The sequence below is a fragment of the Manacus candei genome, unplaced genomic scaffold (genome assembly GCF_025592945.1).
Source record: "Manacus candei isolate 608988 ecotype Guabito, Panama unplaced genomic scaffold, ASM2559294v1 h1tg000005l, whole genome shotgun sequence".
NCBI lineage: Eukaryota > Metazoa > Chordata > Aves > Passeriformes > Pipridae > Manacus > Manacus candei.
In genome coordinates, this window is record NW_026138053.1 from 19278233 (window position 1) to 19292955 (window position 14723).

General features: G+C 36.0%; 1 protein-coding gene across 4 annotated transcripts in view; it reads right to left on the reverse strand.

Moving 5' to 3' along the window:
* The window catches only part of PTPRC (protein tyrosine phosphatase receptor type C), a 92278-nt gene that overhangs the window by 11569 nt on the left and 65986 nt on the right, over window positions 1–14723 (reverse strand). For all 4 annotated transcript variants that reach the window (XM_051804287.1, XM_051804276.1, XM_051804298.1 and 1 more), the window contains 11 exons: window positions 13369–13398; window positions 12312–12527; window positions 11705–11806; window positions 10716–10883; window positions 9726–9857; window positions 8232–8393; window positions 5259–5458; window positions 3367–3427; window positions 2494–2602; window positions 1277–1308; window positions 1–116 (listed from right to left, as the gene is read on the reverse strand). In XM_051804287.1, the coding sequence (XP_051660247.1) occupies window positions 1–116; window positions 1277–1308; window positions 2494–2602; window positions 3367–3427; window positions 5259–5458; window positions 8232–8393; window positions 9726–9857; window positions 10716–10883; window positions 11705–11806; window positions 12312–12527; window positions 13369–13398 (1328 nt within the window). The remainder of the gene's footprint in view (window positions 117–1276; window positions 1309–2493; window positions 2603–3366; window positions 3428–5258; window positions 5459–8231; window positions 8394–9725; window positions 9858–10715; window positions 10884–11704; window positions 11807–12311; window positions 12528–13368; window positions 13399–14723) is intronic.

Sequence of the window (14723 nt, forward strand, 5' to 3'; positions counted from 1 at the left end):
CTGAAATTCATCCAAGAAAAGCCTTCCTTCATCTGCAATCTTCCTCTTGTATGTGTCCAGCAATTGCTCTGAAGGTATTGGTTCTATGTTGAGAAGTTGCCTCTCGTCATCTTTAACTGTGTCAACAAGTTGAACATTTATTGTTACTGATGTTGAAGATGTACATCACATTACTGAAACGTGATTCTTGCATTGTCAGGTGAATTAACAGAAGGACAAGTTTCTTTGTTTTAACGGCGTGTTTATTTTTTTAAAAACTGGTGTTGCCTGAGCCAGCTGTGAGAAGACAGGCCATGGGAATAACAGAACTTTTCCAGCTCTGCTGCCTGACTGGAGACACCTCCGGAGGAGGCCTCATGCAGGGACACTGCACCAACAGTGCTTTTGTACCAAGTGTCAACTGCCACATTCAGGTCACACACACAGCCCCAAGGCCACAGGAGTTACACAGCCTTGCCTTCTACTTCAGTTCTGATCAGTTATTGCCAGTGGTACAGGGAAATACTGTGCAAACAACCTACAAATGCAATGCATTGCCTAATTTTCCAAGTTTCCTCCAATTTATTCTCTGAGTAGCAATTATCTGTTATATCCTCTCAAATGACAAAGTAACAATTGAACAAGTTTTAACACCTCCTATTAGACACTTACAAATTTTTTATTTACATTGAAAAGTTGTATTTTTTAGTAACCGTGTATCTAAGCTAATGGATTTGAATCTCAACACAGTATGTAATATAGTTAGTTTCTGTGCGTTTAAGTGTTCTAAATAGTTTTTTTCTTTAAACTTTCTGGTATTGACTGATCCTGTCTTTCTTTACAGGCTTTGAAATCTTGTGCAAAAAGTTGCATAAAACGTTTGGTTTCACATTTGGGATATGAAAGCCTTCAAAATTTTTCAGTAAAAAACAACTGGCTAATGTTTAATTTCTTGTTTTGAAAAAGGCACACAGAAAAGGGAAATTCTGGTTGAAGCTCTATTTGATTCTGGGCTTAGTCTCAGTGTTAAAAATACCACAAACATTGTCTGGGATAATAAAACTGGGTTTGTAATTAAATACTAACTAAGAATTTTTCAAATACCGACAAACTTCCAGTTCATTAAGGTATAAATACTTGTCCTACAAATTTACTGAAGTATTTTTTCCTCTGTATAAGGTGTTATCATGTTGATATCTGTAATCTACGTATACAACCCGGAATGTCAACAGTCCAAAGGTGGCAGCAAGACCTGAAACTAATTTTATTTCCACTTGTTAAATATATAAAGACTCACCTGCAACAAGGTTCACATCTTCAGAAGAATTGCTGTAAGAAGCAAAAGCATCTGTAAACACTTTGACCAGTAAGACATATATATGATAATGAGTTAAATAAAATCAATTTTGTATGTGAACATCAAGGCTGTTCTTAGCCACCAAACTGCATTACAAGCTCTCTGTGAAACAAGTGCAACAACTGTGACTATGCAGAGTTGTTTAAGATCCTTGTCTTCCTACCCTGAGCACTATTGAGGGGGAGAAACGAGGGGACAATATCAAAAAGCTTTGCCCCTTGCATAATTTTGTCCATATCACCTACTGCAAACTTATCTTTAATTTCTTCACTGGAGTGGCTGCCCACACCATCCTTATTTCTCTTGTTTGCGATAGAAAACCAACTCATGCATAAAACATGATGAAGTTTAAATGCTAAGCAGCCAAAACCAAGTCAGTCTCTTTGGAGCTGTACAAGCAAAAGCAGTTTTGCTTCCCTAAGCATAGAAATTTGCATCTGAGCAAGAGCAGCTCCCTATCCCACTAAGGGGAAGGGCAGGGAAGGGAAAGGGGCTGAAGAGATGAGACACCAAGTTCTGTTGTTGCCAGAGGGCTGAAAGGTTTCAGAAGAAGTTGCCCAAACTCTTCTGTCTCTACCAGCAGCAAATGCCCCCTCACACATTGCACCACCTCCCCTCACAGCAATAGCAGAAGTCAGCCTGGCTCGCCAGGACTCTGGCACAGGCACTGGGGAAGGCAATGGCCACTCCTCCATCACCATGCACTGTCCTACAGAACTGCTGAGTCTCCTGGAGACTACTGTAATAAACGAAGTCTCCCTCAGATATTGTCTGGGGCCAACAAGTGTTTGAAAGAATTCCATGGAAGTGTGTATTATTTTCATTGCTTTTGATTTAAATCATGAAGGAAATATTTTCCAGGTATTTCTGAATATTTTTTCACAAAACTAGGGACAAGACATTTTGTTCTAACAGATCAGTCCTTCTGTGCCTTGAACAAGGGTATAGCAGAAAGATTCTATATCTATTTCATTGTGTTGTCAGACAAACAAAAAAATGAGCTTCTTTTGAAACAATTAAAAGGCAAAAGGATATCTTTTCCCAGTATTAATAAAACATCAAACTTGCAACATTTTTCCACTATCCACTGAGAAATCTTGTGGAAAAAAAACCAGAAAGCTCCTCCCCCACATTTTTGAAAGAAACATGAACCTTACCTAAGCTTTTTTTGGTGAAGATCATAGATTTTGTACAGAACCAGTAGTAAAGCAATTGATGTCACAATGATCAAGAATGCCAAGAATATAATCAGGGCTTTAGAATTGTCTGGCAACAGAAAAAGAATATATTTTTATTATTTTAATTCCTTTTTTTTTATCTGTATACTTCCTAGAACCAGGGCTCATTGATTTTTTTTTTTTTTTGGTTTGGTTTGGTTTGGTTTGGTTTTGATTTTATTTTGAGAAAGGAACTAAACAATTATTTCTATGTGTTTGGTTTAAGTTTACTATTCCAAAATAGAGAAGGGAATTTTATTTCTTCATTTCTTCATTTTATTTCTTCATTAAATTTCTGTTACAATTAAGCCTCTTCATTCTTTATTTCCCTTTAAACTCCCCATGTCCACCTGTTAAAATGCTACAACTCACTAGTTCATTGTTACCACACTTGTCTCCTGCTCTGTGTGACCTGTACACCCGAGTATTGGAGCTCTCACTTGCTCTTGACCTGAACATTGGGAATCTCTGCCAAGCCACAGATGTTCAGCTCTTGAAATGCAGGATCTGAACACGGGAAAGTAATCCTAAACTGAATAATTTAAGCTGGAGAAATTAATTTCTACTTGCATTTGAATGTTTCCTGAAGAAACCACAGCTGCGTAATAATTCTGAATTATGATCAATGACTTGACAACATGATCTGTTATATTAATACTTAATTAAGATAATATTTTTAAATGCAGATCAACTATGAACTATAAAACAGGCAGTTTGGATTTTTAATTATGAGCAATTTAATGGACTTCACAATTTACATTATTTATATTATGCTAAAGTCTAAAGGTAAAAAGGCTGTACACATTTACTTACATCTGGTTTTTATGCTCCCCCGTACTGCCTCCCCTCTATGTACATTGTTAAACACTGAGATCTGTATGCAGTGGGTGAGAATAATAGAGATGTTAAGATACAAAAAGCAAAAATTTCTGCATACAATTTATTTTGAAAATAAAGCACAATGGATATTGAAATTCATCCATCTATTTTCAATTAATCAATCTCATTGACAGCAGCATCTGCTATATCTCTGTATAGCCACTTATAGTGCAGCTCAGGTTTCTACCCAAGTTACAGCAAGATCTAGATCCAAAAATATGGAGATGACAGGAAAAAAAATTAGCAAAACAGGGAACACATCTTACAAAATCAAAATCAGATGCACCTCAAGGAAAAATCAACTTTATCTCTTATCAAGTCTCTCAAATCTAAAAAATAACCATGCAATATATAAAAAACCACTCATTTACTTCAACAGTACATATACAAATAGTCAACTGAATTTGATATTTTTAATACAAATTTCTGTATAGGAAATAATTAATAGAAGTTTAATTCAATAAGCTGGTTTCTTGCATCATTAAATTTGGCTACTTTAATTGGTGTTAAAATACTAACTATGTTTTGCTGGGTTTATGTTTTGTCATATACTTAACATTTATTCAATCTTTTAAATTTCCTTAATAGAAATTCCTATCAGATCTAAAAGGCACTTTGTAGTTTGTACGTCAAATATTTCATGTTGTTTTTTTTTCTTGAGTCTTCTATAACTTGACCCAGGGTCCTTTCCTTACCAGCAAAGGTCATAAGGTTTTCTTTGTTTTTCCAGTAAGAATTGGGCAAAACAAGTGCAAAGCAAAAGCCAGAGTTTAGAGACAGAGAAGCAAATTCCTTCTGTAAGGAACACTGCTCACTGCCTGTGATGTACAGGAAGCTTACAAGAATGCAGAGGTCTTGTGATATTGGGTCAATGCAAGGATCTCTTGCTCCTATGGGACCTCATCTTTATTTTCCAAATATAAAGCTCTCCTAGCAGAATCTGTCAGGAAACTGCTGACAAAATCTTGGAATAAAACCGAGAGTATTCAAGTTCTCTGATACTGCATTTCTTCAGGTAAAAACAGAGACAAGAGGGAAAGATTGTGGGAAATGAGTGAAACTGATTCCTAAGAGTAATAAAACTCCATCATTCTTACTGCTTATTTTCTTGCCTAAACTTTTCTGAGAGGAGCTATCAGGATATAAAAAATATTCCTACTGGACACAATAAGGGAATCACACAAGATCATTGATTTTGCAAGCAACAAACCCCAAAAGAGTGAAATGTCTGACAGAAGAGGAAATAGAAGGAGGCCTTCAGGAAAGCAAAGGGTTTGACACATTTTTGACGTATTTTGTATGGAAACAAGGACTGGCTTGTAAGAGGATGATGTAAGAACATAGGAAACAATCTGGACTGTTTTATGTCAAAAATCTTCACAATGAAAAAATCTGAACAGTTTACTTCTGAGCAATTATCTCAAGACTTAAATCCCACATTTATACTCTGATTGAAATGACAGTCACATATTCATTAAATGAAATATGTTTTAAACACTATGATATCAGTCATACTGAAGAAACTATTTTAAACCTTTAGAAACCTAAAATTTCTCTCTTTTGCAAGTACAAACAATCTATTCAGCTTGTATTTTTCTTGTTGTCAGAACCTATGTGGAATAGCACACAAGGAATTGCTTGATAGGTTAGGCAAACATGCATTTTATTTCCAAAATAATAGCTATTTCTTTACATCTGTAGCCTACAGATCCATAGATTAACTCCTCTAGCACTATATTTGCCTTTTTTTCCTAAAATGAAGTATATGCTTCAACAATGAAAATGCTGCAATATTTTATATATTTTAATATAATAAGCCTACTTACCTTAAATGTATAATTTGTCAAGTATGAAAGATCTCCTATTGTAAACTCACAATTCTCGCTGCTCTTATGGGTTTCTCCATCATTCTCCCAAGTCAATTCAAATATTGTTTGTGGTCCATACACTTTTTGATGTTTGCACTTTATTTGGACAGCATTATCAGCTGTCAACTTTGCTTCAACAGCAGTCACTTTCTCTGGAACTGTACACAAACGAAGTGTTACTGGTACTATTCTCATCATTTCAAACACAACATTTCACACTGTATGTGCTCACATCTGTTTATCTTCTCTCTTAATATAAATGTAATACATTTTCTTCCTTAAAAAATTCAGTCCAAATTTAACAAGATAAGTAAAATCAGTTTTGACTTAACCATAGGCTTATCTGAGCTGGAAAAGGTGTGAAGTGGAACTGAAAAGGCTGGGAAGATCAGAAGCCTACTGACAGTCAGGCTGCAAACACAGTATGATGGCAAATCTCTCTCTTACACCTGACATCACTTTCTCATTTGAAGAACATGGGATGACAGACAAAACAGGAGGACAAAAAGTTTTCCATGTGAGTATTCATTTCAAAACTTCTATAAATGAAATTTCCTGCCAGGAGTTACTGGTGTGTTAAAGCTGGCCTAAAACCACAACAACTTTTTACTTTTTAATGATACAGAATCCGTTAAGTCTAATCTGTGTTTTCTAACTCTAATTTTGTATTTTGCAGCAAACATGTTTCAGACTGAGGGGCACAGCCCAAGGAACCTTTCACTGAGAGCTTATAAAACCTTTCAGAAAGTAAATAACCCTCTCCATAAGGCAGGCCCATTGGCTACATTTCAGGAGAACATCACCATGGAAATTTTCTTCAAAATAACTTCAACTTGCAAACTACTTGCAGCTACTTTTTTCTTCATATAAAGAGCTAAGAGGTGCATGGCTTTACAAGCAGATCAAATATCTCATGTGGGTATTTTACTTGGCTGAGTGTGAGGTTACGACGTATCTGCTCGTTTTTATCCGCAGGGCAGATCTGTTATTCCTGTTATTCCACATACTACTGAGAGAGCTGTGACAAGGAGAAAGTGAACTCTTTTGTAGGTAATGTGTTTGTTGAAGATGAAAACACATTTTATAAAATGTAGGGGTTTCCTGCTTCCAAGGAATTTTGCTCTACTGATACATTGTGCTGTTCAAGAAGCCATAAAACTCTCCCACTATCTGCTTGACCATGTCATAACAGTTGGAGAAGGTCTAATCAATACTATTGATTCATGAAGGAAGCAACTTGTTATTTTCTCAAAAAAAAGAAGGGATATGAGGTTGTTTTGAGACCCATAAACTTATACTGTACACTGTAATCTTCCTGAGTTACTAAAATGTAAGTGGAACCCCAGAAAGTGGGGGCTTCAAAATATACTATGCTCAAACAAGATTTTCATAGAGAAAAGAATCGTGATCATGCTCAAACTAGGGCTGCCTAAAAATTAAAGCCATTTTTAAATAAGTCTCAGATCAAACTGTTTACCTTTATCAATTAATTAATTTATCCGATTTTTATTTTTGTGGAGCTTCAGTTGACAATTTTGATCCCTATATACTTCAAACCATAAACTAAAATTTGTTAGCTCAGTGACCCAGAGAAATCAGGGGATTCTAATCTTTACATGGATTGTCTATAAAACTGGCTGCAAAAGCTCTGCATATTCCACAGAGGGATAGGATTCAAATTCAAAACAATAGTCTGCCAGAAGCCCCTGTATTTCCCAAAGCTCTACAGAAGCACATTTAATAAAAACAGCAGTCAGGTTTAATGTTCTTATATATCCATTTCTACAGACTTTCCAGGAGTGCTAAAAGCAACAAAAGACTTAATTATTCCTGTTATTAGGGGAAAAAAGCAACCGCTACTTTAAACTATCATTATATCACTATCACAAAGATAATATTTTATTTTTCACTAAAAAAAAAATCTTTTGCTTATTCAATGAAATTAAAGGAAATATTAATTTAGTATCTTACAAGGTATAAGCCATCATAGTTTTCCTTTAGCTGTATATCTATATTAGCTAAATCTGGAGGTGGTGCAGCTAGAGCTAAAAAAGTACTGGAAGAAACTAGATAAATATGAGGGTTTGGGTATGTTTGGATTTTGTTTTATTGCTTTTTCCTCAAAGCAGGAACTAAAATAGTATGAGGCTCTTCATCTGAAGATTAAAAGGGGGAAAAACCCCAACAAAGTAAAAAGGACTGCATCCCTATTACGCCTTTTCTGCATCAGGAGAATATCTGTGAAGTCTGTTGGTTTGGGGTTTTTCTAGCTTCTCATCTAGATTTATCAATTGAACATGTATGGCAAACAGAGAACCGGGACCACAGGGCTAAGCTTTTGAAAGCAGAGCCCCAAAAATGTGCACAGACCTTTCTGTCAGCATAAGGGCTGGCACACATTTGTCTTTAACCTAATGTTGAAAGGCAACTGTGTACGGGTACACCCAAACTGATCGACACCCAGTACAGACATCAGTGCTGCTGTAGCCTGGGCAATGCAGGTCTGCCTCAAGCAAACAGGTAACTACAGAGCAGAAGGTACAGTCTGCACAGCTTTGTAGCTTGCAAGCCACAAAATAAAACAAAAATGTTTTTCATTCTATTTTTGTTTAATTTGAATCTTTTCTTTAGATTGGGACATAATGCTTTCTAAAATCTTGACAAAAATTGCAAATGAATGAAGAATTTTTTTTTTTTTGAATCTTATATAAGTAAGAACAATACTAATACCAAGTGCACAATTAAAAATAGATTAACATAAAAAAATTAAAGAAGAGACACTGATGAGTGTCAATACAATTATTTAAATGTTAATCAGTTTCTTGGTTAATAGCAATACCATGTATAAAATATAATGAACTACAAGAGAAGAGTACGTATTCTTTGTGTTATTATCAGCCTCATTCATAATAGTTAGCAAACGAGACTTACCTCCTTCTTGTGTTGTAAAGTTATGCTTTTTGGGTTGACTCTTAAGTTTTCTGTTTTGTTTGGAGTTTGTATATGCAGTCACCCATACAGAAACATTGCTATAGGGTTCAGGTATGTTGAAAGTCCAGTTAGTTGTGTTGATTTCCGTCTCCTTACAAAAAACTGAAAAATTAAATTAATTAATGAAATTAATGAAATCTATTTTATAAGCGTAGGAGCTCTTACACTTTATCAGAGCTACCTAAAACCACTGTCATGTGTATTTCTATATTAATTGCCTTTTACTTGGTTGCTTTGCCTTGCTTACTAATACTAAGTGAAGGCTCAGGAAGAGGAGGAAATATAAAACCACATTCTGCATTCAGCCTGGGAAGGGGTTAGTAGAAAGGTGTCACTGCACACTGAGCAAGTCTGTACTGGTGTGGTGTGAGAGATGTGTGCTTTCAGTGGTGGCAAGCAGGAGAGAAAGGAATTGTAGGAGAAGCAACTTGGGCAAAGCTATTAACCCACACTGCAAATGGGGCTTTGGTGGCCTGGGAAACTGGGGAGCAACAGCCTTCCCATGTTTCCTTCTGGCTGATTCGGATGTGACCTCCCTGCGCCCCCACATTACTACCTCGGTCTCCCACACTGGCCAAGCCAAATCAATCACAGAAACTGGTTCATGGGGCTGCCACCCCTTTGGGTAGTGGTCAAATTCAAGGCATGGAGAATGGGAGAGATTATTTGTATCTGGGGAACACAGGACCACGACAGCCTTTGGCTCCTGTGGCAGTCCAGGTTTACATAACCTGCAGTATGCGAATAGAAAGGATGAATTAAGCCAGAGCTAGCTTAAACCTAACGCATATTTATTATTATCAGGCTCTTCAATTTAAAAACCTCATTTTCCAGTCCTTGTTTTGAAGAGAAGCTCACATCTGGAAAATGTTATCCCAGTGTAATGACTACAAAATTAACCATTTAAATGTAAGATGGCCTAGACCAGCATCTCTGAAAGAGTGGTCATTTAGTAGAAGACAATCCTCTAGCTATACCTGTCTAAACATGTTTATACTAACTGCCATACTCAGGATCCCTTACTTTTACATACATTCTTGTTACTCAGAAGGCAGGTCCTGGTCTTCTCAGAGAATATATTGACCAGCTATAGCAGCATTTTCTGAGACAGAGAGCACCATTCTGCAAACTGATCAGGCAACTGTCAGAACTAATACTTAATACAAGAAAAATGAGAACTGAAGGTGACAGGGTTGTGTCCTGGTGTGGGAAACTGAATAATCTTAACTGAAGGTTCAACTGGAACAACCTCAAAGGAAAGAAATGTAAACGTTTGTTAAAAAAAAAAAAAAAAGGCAGTTTTAAGAGATTCCGATACGGTTTGACAGTGCATCATGCTTGGTGCTCTGTAATTATGTACATGCAATGAAGTATTTAACATACTTTTTAATATTTAAATACTTAAAATACTTTTTAAGTATTTAATATACTTACCTTGGCCATACACAAAGCATTGCACAAGGTAGCCATGTATGGGACCCTTTGAAGTGTCGCTAGGTTTCTTCCATGTAACTTTTACATTTGTCTCATTAAATTTTACATCAAGGTTTTCTGGTGCTTCTGGAGCTGTTGGAAAAGAAAAAGAACAATAATTAGCAACAAATGAAAATGCAAATATTCTTCTTTTTACCTACTTTGATAAGTTAAATTTCATCAGATACTAAAGCAAGATACCAAACAATGTGAAATATTTATTGTACTCTATTTCATTCCAAGAAATGATACATAAGTATAAACTGAGTATATGTAAAAGCATCATATTACAGCAATTTCATAAATTTAATTAATTCTGGATAAGGTGAATACAACAATGTCATATATTACTATAATTGTCCAACATTTCCAAATATTAACCATTGGTTTTGTTCTCTTATAATTTTAACAAACCATGTGTTTGGCCTGCATTTTTACCTGCAGGTTACCTGATATAGGTTGTTTTCTTTTATAATTCAGAAAAATAAAGCTAAGCTATTTCCAAGGACAATGCTTTGTAAAAATGTATCATTTTATATGGAGATATTCTTTGCAATTCTTCTATTATGCCTTTCTTCAAATCAAGAATTTAAGACCTGTTTCTGACTAGGCCTGTACTTTTCCTTATATTTGGCCATGTTCTCAACCTCCAAAACAATAACAACAACAAAAAAAAATCACAATTTCTGATAGGAAGAGAGAAAGGCATCAGACTGGAAGACTGAGACTGGGCCTGGAGAGGGAAATGAAGTCTGTGACTGCAATCACAGAACAAACACAAGGGGAGGAGACCAGGAGGGAGGAGCTGGAGGAGAACTTGAGCGTGGTGGAGCATGTTTCTCAAAATATACCTTCAACCGCAGGAAACACAGACCGCAGGAAACACAGGATTCATTGTAGGGGTTCCCAGAAATGTGTGGAATGTAAAGCAAAAATAAGCATTACACTTACCACCATAATCTGTAGTTATGGAGAAGCTTTGGTTGGCAACCACATTTTTATGAAAATACATGGTTCCATAGCAGTTGTACACACGGTTGGGTGATAAATGGCTCAGACTTTTACATGTCTTTTGATTTGGAGGTATGCAGTCTGGTGAATCTGTAGAGCTTACTGGATCTGTAGACACAAAAAGAGGTTGATCAATATTTTTTCCACAATTCCAAAAGTGCATGGCCCCATTTTAACTGGGATTTTCTCTACCATATTTATTCAGTGCAATTTGCAATAAACTGTCACAATATTCCAAACAGAAAAACATACGGCCTGATCCAATGTACAATCCAGTCCAAGTTTTAGGTTCTTTTGAAAGCTCTTATGATTTGACTTTTTTAGAAAACAGGTTTCCCAGAGAAATCATAATATGTCATCAGAGTCTGGCAGAACCCTGGAATGGCTTCCTATCTCTTCAGTTCCCTGAAAGAGGAAATTTCCAGCCCCAGACATTCATCAGACATTTTCCTGGGACACTTGAGGACAGTCAGCATCCATATCTTCCCTATCACACCAGTTGCCTTTGAGCCAGCATCTCCTCATGCTGGCTGGCTCCAGGAGCAGAGAGCCTGGACTCCGACCATCCAGGAGCCTGCACAGCCAGTTGCCCAGGCAGCCTGCAAGGGATCAGCTCACAGCAGACTCACCAACTGCAGGATTTCCAAAATATTCAGCTCTCCATCAGGCCTCCAAGCAGGACCTCAAAATCTCCAGAAGCCTCCAATCTGTGAAGCTGGTAAACTCAGCAAAAGATCTGTCTGGGTTTGAACTTTCCCCAGATCTGCAGTGCGTGGGGATGGTAGTTCCCAAACTGGTGATACTGGAAATTCTAAACTACACTTCCCTCAAACTGGCACAATTAATTTAAATCTGCCAAAAGACTAAATCTGTCATCAAAATACAACATCAGCATTGCTTTTAAAAATGAATGAATAAAAGTGACTTACCTGTGCAGACAGGAGTCACATCAGCACAGGCGAGTGAGCTACTCCAACATAACAATGCACATGTGCTGTTTTCTTTCTCAACTACAAAAGGTTCACTGTTGACTGAAACAGAATTAATATTATACATCACTGTGACATTGGCTATATTGAGTCTTTAAATAAGTTTACTCTTTATATTTTTTTACTTGTTCTGCAATATAAAGAAACAATTGGCATAGGGTAATATACAAAGAATTTAACTTCCAGTGTAAATAGCAGCTTTGAAGTGGTGGCTGGTTTTGCTATTGCTTACTACACTGCATATGGTCAGGGAAGTTAAAGTTCCCTTTTCCCTTAAAAATGAAAAAATTACATTTTTTATATTATACTTTACGAAAATACTAAGGGGTTTTAATGTGCAACTTCAAAATATCTTGCAAATCAAGCACAAAGTATGAAAACCTTCTGTCTGATTCTCTGAAAAGAGACAAAAATAGATGCTGAAACCCAGGGAAGCTGAATGACTACATATAAAAAAAAACCCACCAAAATGACAAAAAAACCCCACAAAACAAAACCAACTAAAAACACCACCAAAAAACCCCTGCTAAATCCCTTGTATATCTACCTGGTGGAACAGTAAGATAATTGTCTGGACAGGATTTAACTTGAACTGTGTATCTCATGCATTTCTGAAGATTTACTGTATAGGTGGTGGAATCCGCAGTTATTCTTTTGTTTTCCTCCACAATTAAATATTCTCTGGATATTGTGAGATTTCTCAGCTCAACGTCAGCCGTGTTATTGCTGTATTCTTCAATTATGCTGCTATCAATACCATCACCTAAAAGAAAAATAGCAAACAATGATTTTATGACAATTTTTAAAAAAGCATTAAATGTTTTATGGCACTCCCATGTGTTTTAAGAATCAGAAAATACTGAAAATTAGCTGCTCCTCATTCTTTATTTTTGTTTTTTATTTATCTTTTACTTAAGAAAAATGTTTAGTAAAAACAGAAAATTTCCTTAATAAAATATTCTTTCCAATAATTCTCTAGTTAAGAAAACTAAAAATTAAAAATATGTACATTCCAGAAATAGATTTACTTTCATTTAAAATGTTAGATCAAAGTGAAATACTTTGTTTTGAAATGTTAGATCATTTGTTTTTGAAACATTGTTTCATTTGACAGATATTTCACATTTTCCTATTCAAAGCATTTCAGAACCATCTAGTAAATAATGGCTATAGTCTATTCTTGAAAATTAGAGAGGCCTGTAATTCTGAAGAGAGATAAATCAATGCCTAAACTTTAGTTCTACATGACTTACGAATTGCAGTTTGCACCATGTGATTATCACATGATGGGGAAAAACTAGAGAGGGCCTAGTGGGATGAAGTAGATCAATTCTGCAGCCCTGATATAAACAGCTTAATGCAGGGCAATTCGACAGAACTGTAAGTGGAAGTGAGAAGACTAGAACTGTTAATAACTTTATTCCTACTTCTTCCAGAACTGGAAGACATTTTATAAAATAACCCGAGATGCTAACTGATTAGTTTTTTGTTTTCTTTGCCTTTTTTTTTTTTACTGCTTTATCAGCTTTACCAATTTTCTGCATTTGACTTTACTATTTGGTCACATTTCAAGACTGAGGGAGAATAAGAAGTTTGATTCTTACCACAAGGTAATGAAGTTGTCACTGTGGTTCCTATAAGAAAAGAAAACAAAATGAAGGTCTATCTTACCAGGTTTGTTTTTTTCCACAGAGCACTGGAAAAGGGTGACCAATACTGTCCCAAACTCTTCATTAAATATATTCAATGCAAGCAAACTTATTTAGCACTCCTCTCGCATTTGAAATAGGGAAGAGATTGTCAGCTATACATAACCCCATTTTTTAACTAGTTATTTTAGAGATCATGTGTCTTTCACAATTTTCCAATGACATCACCGAACTAGAAATCAAACTGTTTTTATTAATATTTCTGAATACAAAGTTACACATGAATATTCCAAAATCACACATTCTCATAGCAGTATGATAAGTTATAGCAGTTTTCCAGGATATGTATGGTATGGAATAGGTAACTGAACAGTATAAAATGTCACTAAAGAACCAAAATTTGCCTTCTTTTTGCACTGCCACTCTTGCCTTTGGAAAGAAATTTATACAACAGTACAGATCATTTTACAATAATTGTTACACTAAGGTATCCAAAAGAAATGATGAGCTTTATGGTATTTAGAAAACCTGTACAGAATATCTTCATCCTGAAAACAGTGGTTTAAAATATCCTAAGGTATAAATATTACCAAAAGAGACTGATATCTAATTTTTTTTTGTAGAAGATAGGCCCTATATTTGCCTCCCCCAGGCTGGGACTCACCTGGCTGAATAGTGACCCTCATGAGAGGGCAAACTGAGAGGATCCATTGTAGACTTACCAAGATTGTTAGGGGCAGAACACCCACAAATAAAAGCTAAGCTCAGTTTGTGAAAGAGCAGACAGCAGCCTACAGCTGCTCGAAGGGCAGTTAAATGTGATGGTAAGAGTCCAACTCCTGGATGTACTTTCCTCAAGAACACACACATATTTTACTGACCTGAGTAATTCCTTACAGCCCAAATGCAATTATAATGGGTGTAAGTGCTTGCATCATTAGATCCCAAGAAAATACTACTGCTGTGTGAAACAAAAGGGAAGCCACCAGAAAACAGAAGCACAGAGATCTTGGATGTATTCACACTTTTTTGCTGCTTGGGCAAATTTCTGTGAATAACAAGAGGAGTACTGACACAGTAATTGACAGATTTACCCCCCTACTACGTGCCACTGTGTGTAAATGATTTCTATTTTGCACTCGCTTGACAAGTAGCAAATCTGATATCTTTAATATTACTCATTAACTATTAATAAGATTCCTAAAAACACCCTTAAGTTTAATGCAGCTGTATGCCTAATTTATATGTTTAGGTTTGATAACAGAAATCCAAAATGAATTGCCTCATTCTAGCACATTTTCTGTGCTTCA